The 6,289-nt window shown below is 43.1% G+C and overlaps 1 protein-coding gene across 1 annotated transcript; it reads left to right on the forward strand.

Moving 5' to 3' along the window:
• Positions 1-322: 322 nt before the first annotated feature.
• Positions 323-5,629, forward strand: MAGEB16 (MAGE family member B16). The gene is made up of 2 exons (XM_017349720.3): positions 323-423; positions 4,072-5,629. Exon 2 carries the CDS (start codon positions 4,137-4,139, stop codon positions 5,178-5,180), a length of 1,044 nt encoding a protein of 347 aa, XP_017205209.1. The 5' UTR covers positions 323-423; positions 4,072-4,136; the 3' UTR covers positions 5,181-5,629.
• The last annotated feature ends 660 nt before the right edge of the window (positions 5,630-6,289 follow it).

Genomic DNA, 6,289 nt, shown 5'->3' on the forward strand with positions numbered 1-6,289 from the left:
GAATGACGACCGAGGAAACCAACATTATCGAACAAAAGGTCACACAGAGACCTACCAGTATGTTAGGTTCTCAGCGCTGAACGTCCGAAGGCAAGGCTCTCCAGCTGAGGCACCCCTTCAGGCACTCCTGTGATTCTGCACGAAAGTGGCGAGACCTCACTTCAGCAAAAGGATACATCCCAGTGCTAGGCAGGAGCCCATATAAGTACTCCGAGGCAGAGCCAGCAACATCCACCACTATGGAACCCCAGGACTCGGCTCTCTCCAACGCACCGACCCTTGCCCTTTCCGGCAGGGAAGTGGAAGGGGGTGGTACCGGAAGGCGTAACCGGAAGTGGTGGTCGCAGACTTACTCCTCCTAAAACTGTTTCCTGTGAGGGGTTGGAGACGAGGAAAGAGTCTCACGTGCTACCAAGCTTCAAGGTAACACTTTTCAGTGAAGGCTGAAAGTACCGCTTGCCTGTCACAGAACAGAAAGTACCGCCCCTCCCGACAACGACGGAAGGCCTTGGGCTGGGCTGTGAGGCGGAACTCATTCCACCATGCCTCCCGAGGCGTCTGACTGAAGTGAAGTGCTAACTACGCAGTTTAGGAGTCCCCAGAACTTTCAGTGTTTAAGAAAGGCCCTTAAGTGAGCCCCGGCCTGCTTGCCAGCCCTGAGTGGCCTTGGGTAAGGTCCGCCGTGAAGTGGTGCTGCTCGCTGACTTCCGCCTCGAGAGACTTACTGAGGCGGGGCCTTTGTTTGTTGCAGGCAGCACCATGCCAGCAGAGGAAGGAGTTTCATGTTCCATGGGAATCTAGTCAAGGTTTCTGATTGAATTCTTAGGTTTCTGCCCACCTCAAGACCCAGGTCAGTCAGAGCCGAGGTCTTGTTGTGAGCTCTGGATGTCGAGTCAGGTGTCTCCAGAGATGGGGACTTGATTGGAAGGTGGGCCGGCAAGTAACAGACGGTAGGGAACACATTACCTTCCGGTGTCCAATATGGGGAAAATGCGATCACCTGATAACAGAGGATGATCCACAGAATCCTTCCCCTATTACCTATTCTGGGATACCCACCATAGATACTTAATGGTATGCATTACCAGCATTCGCTTCCAGAGTCTTAGGGAAGTGAAGGTTTTGTTTAGATGAGTACATTATGTCAAGTTAGCACCACAGAATGCGGCAGGTGTCATCTAATTTTGTCTAAAGGGAAAGCACACCACAAAAAAAGTGTGGTCTCACATTTATTGTCCTGTTGTATAGAAAGGTGACTATAGATAATGATACAGTACTGTATAGTTTTTTTTTTTTTAAGATTGATTTTATTTATTTGAAAGAGTTACAGTGAAAGGGAGAGAGAGAGAGAGAGAGAGAGAGAGAGGTCGTCCATCCTCTGGTTCACTCCCCAGATGGCCGCAATGGCTGGAGCTGCACCAATCCAAAGCTAGGAGCCAGGAGCCAGGAGCTTCCTCAGGGTCTCCCATGTGGATGCAGGGGCCCAAGGACCTGGGCCATCTTCTACTGCTTTCCCAGACCATAGCAGAGAGCTGGATCGGAAGAGGAACAGCCGGGACTAGAACCAGCGCCCATATGGAATGCTGGCGCTGCATTAACCCTGCTGGGCCACAGTGCCAGCCCCTGTATAGTTTTCTAAATAAGAAAACATATTTTAAAAGGGATTTTGAGGCTGGCGCCTCAGCTCACTTGGCTAATCCTCCACCTGCGGCGCTGGCACCCAGGGTTCTAGTTCCTATTGGGGCAGCAGATTCTGTCCCGGTTGCTCCTCTTCCAGTCCAGCTCTGTGCTGTGGCCCGGGAGTGCAGTGGAGGATGGCCCAAGTACTTGGGCCCTGCACCCACATGGGAGACCAGGAAGAAGCACCTGGCTCCTGGCTTCAGACCAGTGCAGTGTGGCGGCCGTACTAGCCATTTGGGGGATGAAGGAGGAAGACGTTTCTCTCCAACTCTGCCTGTCAAAAAAAAAAAAAAAGGGATTTTGAATGTTTTGAACCATAAGGAAATGATAAATGTTTGAGGAGATATATGTTTGTACTGACTGGATATTAGTGTATATATGTGTCAAAATATCATATTATATCCTACAAATTTATACAATTTTTATGTGTAAAATTCTTAAGATGGTAAAAACAATTGTAAACAAATTGTTAAAAAAATTGTGAGCATATTGACAGAACATTTGATGATTTGACAACATTATGGAATTGTTGCTTGTTCTTTTAGATATTATGGAATACTGGGTGTATGTTTGCAAAGAGTGTTTTTTAGGTATGTAGACTGAAATATTCATGGGTAGAGTTATATGATTTCTGATACTTGCTTCAGAAAATCCAGTGAATTGAAGAGGAGACAGGTGGAAATGTAGTTGAAATATTACTGGACATGTTGTAATTTTGTTGGAACTGAGTCTGGGGTGACATATGGCAGGTTTATTATTATTTATCACTATTGCTTTTTATATGTATTTGAAAATTTCCAATGTAAATTTTTATTTTTAACACTTAAAAATTATATATATATATATATATGTGTATATATATATGTATATATATATATATAAACCCCGGCAGAGATAACTTGAAGGAGACACCCATGCTCTCCTTAGTGTTCATTGGGAAGGAATCCTTATTGAGAGAAGGAAAACTCAAGTTGGAAAGGTCATGTAAGGATTCAAGGTGTCTGAAAGAAGACCATCTGGAGCACACTCAAGGTTGACTTCTTTGGTCAACCCTGAGAGGCAGTTGGCAAGGATGGGTGCACATCAGACAACTTCATGTCATCTTTGGTTTCAGAAAAGTGTGGTATTTGGTCTGATGGAGTGAAGCCAGGTAATTAATTAGATGCCTAGATGCCTAAATCATTCAAGGTAATTAATCTGCATTAGGTTTCAGGGCCCAAATAAGCTGTAGAATGGAGGTGGCCCTACAGCATCTACCCATGATATCATTCCTGAATGGCTGTAATCCCCAGATGAAATGTCTTCTCACTTCCTCTTTCATGGTCTCTGAAAGGTAAATTCTTAGTGTAAGGAAGAAGCGTCAGGTCATTGAATGAGAAGAATTTCATACAGTGCCATGAGCCAAAATATAGACATTGAGTAAAGACTAAGGGGGGGGGGTGTTCCCATTCTAGTGTGTTTGGAACTCTGACCCTGCACTCAGCTCTTAGAAGCCCAAGGCAAGAATTGTCAGAATTTCCACTCTCTTTATCTTCAGAGGTCTCAGAGAAGTGAGTGTGTCTTGGTCTGAATGGAGCCCTCAGGTCAATTTAAAAATTGTTGCACAGATGTGCAAAGAGGTTGGCAAAGATACAAAGCTAAGACTAGGGAAATTACCCACAATAAGGCAGAGGGAATCCAACATAGCTCCATTTCTACTGTCACACAGGAAGTCTCAGGCAGGGATCACCTGGTGAGTTACTTCTCCTCTTCCTTCTTGGGGTTTCAATGAGAGAAGGGTTTTGACAAATAGGACTAAATCACATGAGGTACAAGACCTGCAAAGATCAAAGCAAGAATCCTGAAAGAGATCTGATGGGACTACCCACCCTAGTACAGAGGTCTTCCAGAGATAATAAGTCCTGTTCTCAGTACTTGTAAGCAAGATTGTGGTGGTTGGATGAGATGTCCTCATCACTTGTCTCCAGGAGATGAGGTCCTTTTCTGGCAGGGGTGACAATATTGATCAGATGGTAGGGACAGAAGCTAAACCAGCATAGCAGTCAAGCCCTGGGGATTTTGAGGTAGGGCAACTGAATAAGGTACTGCTACACTTCTTGTTAGTTGTCTTAGGAGATGTGATTTTTGTCTTGGGGGGGATACCCTTATAGTAACACAGAGGAAGTGGCAGCGGACCTATTGCATGCCAAATTAATGGCACTTGGTAGCCATTAACTGATGGTACAACCCACCTCAGAACAGAATAGCCTCAAAAGAGCCTAACCATGGTTGATTACTGTAAGCTTCTGTTGCACCATTGTCAGGATAAATTCATTGGTAGTGGTTTCCATAAGAGCCATTACAACTGATTTTAATAGCTAACGACACTCACACCCTCTTTCTCTTCCTTAGGTGGTAATTCTCCATTATTCCTCTCCTATTCACATACCTGCTTACAGCCAGACATAAGTGTCATCATGTCTCAGGATCAGGAGAGATTACAGTATGCACATTATCAGCAACTTCATTCCTTCAGTGAGTCCCAGGACCTGGAGGTTTCTCAGATCTCCCAGGCTTTGGAGGTGACCTTTCTCTCCTCCTCCCATTCTATAATGTCTGACAACATGAAGGAGGCTTCTCCTTCTAAGAAAACCAGTACTCCTGACAGTCCTCAAAGTTTCTGCTCCTCTTCTATTGCCAATGCAGTTACTTCATCAAACAAACCTGATGAAATCTCCAGTAGCCAAGATGAGGAAGATGTTCCAAGCATCTCACAGGCTGTATCAGATCCTGAGAATGTGCCCATGGATGCTCTAGATAAGAAAGTGGCTTTGCTGGTGAATTTCATGTTGCTTAAGTATCAAACAAAAGAGTCAATTAGAAAGGAGGATATGTTGAAGATGGTCATCAGAGAGGATGAAGACCACTTCTCTGAGATCTTCCTCAGAGCCACTGAACGCATGGAGATGATCTTTGGCCTTGATGTGAAAGAAGTAGATTCAATCAGCCACTGTTATGGCCTCTTCATCAAATTGGGCCTCACTTATGATGGGATGCTGGGTGAAGACAGCCAGCCCAAGACCGGGCTCCTGATTCTTATCCTGGGTGTGATCTTCATGAAGGGCAACCGTGCCACTGAAGAGGAAATATGGGAAGTGCTGAATTTGATGGGCATATATTCTGGGAGGAAGCACTTCATCTTTGGAGATGTCAAGAAATTCATCACCAAGGAGCTGGTGAAGGAAAAATACCTGGAGTACCGGAAGGTGGCCAACAATGATATTGCTCAGTATGAATTCCTGTGGGGCCCACGAACCTATGCTGAAACCAGCAAGATGAGAGTCCTGGAGTTTTTGGCCAAGCTTCATGGGACTGACCTGAGTGCTTTCCCTTCTCAGTACAAGGAGGCACTGAAAGATGAAGGAGAGAGAGCTCAAGCCAGAAATTCCATCAGGGATGACTCTACTTCGATGGGCATCGCAAGTTCCGCTGCTGTGAGCAGCAACTTCTCCCGCATCTAGGGAAGTCAGAAATAGATTCTTAATGTATGTTTGAGGAGAGCATTTAGTGTTCAAAGAATGTAGTTTCAAAGAGGAGCAGGAGAGAAGGCAGTATGTATAATCCATGTGTTTGTAGTTTATATGTGCAACTTGACAATATACTCTTATTTTTTGATGGATATATATTATTCAGATGTTTCATTTCAGATAGCTTAGCTTCAAGATTTCCATGTTTCAGATAATACTATCACATACTTAATGCAGCTACTGTGATTTAGTAGTAACAGCTTTGTTATTTTGTAAAAAAAGAAAAATGACAAACCATTCATCTAGATTGTGGTCTGGAATAAGATAATATGGCATTGCTAAGCACTCAGCATTAAAATAGATGTGGTTAACAAACATAAAATATGAAATATAATTGGCATTTTTCTTATACCTTTTAATTTATTTTGGAAAATTGAATAATATATACAGGGGCTCACTTAGCTTGTTTCTGTGTGTATGAGAAATAAATCTTAATAAATTAGACCATATGCTTACCTCTTCTTTATTTCTTACATCTTAATTAAACATTTTCTTTTTGATAATAATCATTTTAATACTGTGATTGTAGGCCAAACAAGGCCTAGGACCTGACTTCCTAACTTTAGTTTCCTTTAACAGCAATCCTATAATGACGATAGTGACATATCTTCTGATATCTAAAGCACAAGAAGGAATTAACACATAATGAGGCAGTGGTGGGGTGATCTATATAGGACTGTCAATTATAAATTCCCCAAAACAAGTAAATCTGTGGTCTTGGGAAACTGAAATTCCTTCTACTAAAATTGAATTCGAGTTAAATTTTGGTGTTGGGAAAGATGAGGCTGAGAGAGTCATAATCAGGGATCAGATCTCCAGGTGATGTGTCTCAGAGATGAAACCCAAAAGCCTGCAGTGGAAAACTGTTCTTTGTAGTTACTTTAGGATTTTTGTTTCAACAGAGATAAATTTCCAGCTGAGGAAGGAATGAAGTTACTTCTGCTTTCAACCCTGTGCCATTCAGTAAATTCATAAAATAAATCTTTTATACTGCACATCATCTTCCAGGAATTTTTGAGAGATAACTGTGATACTTTCTCAAG

Source organism: Oryctolagus cuniculus, chromosome X (genome assembly GCF_964237555.1).
Source record: "Oryctolagus cuniculus chromosome X, mOryCun1.1, whole genome shotgun sequence".
Lineage (NCBI taxonomy): Eukaryota > Metazoa > Chordata > Mammalia > Lagomorpha > Leporidae > Oryctolagus > Oryctolagus cuniculus.

Excerpts from the sequence above, each read along its gene's own strand:
- MAGEB16 (XM_017349720.3), top strand. The coding sequence starts at position 4,137 with ATGTCTCAGGATCAGGAGAGATTACAGTATGCACATTATCAGCAACTT.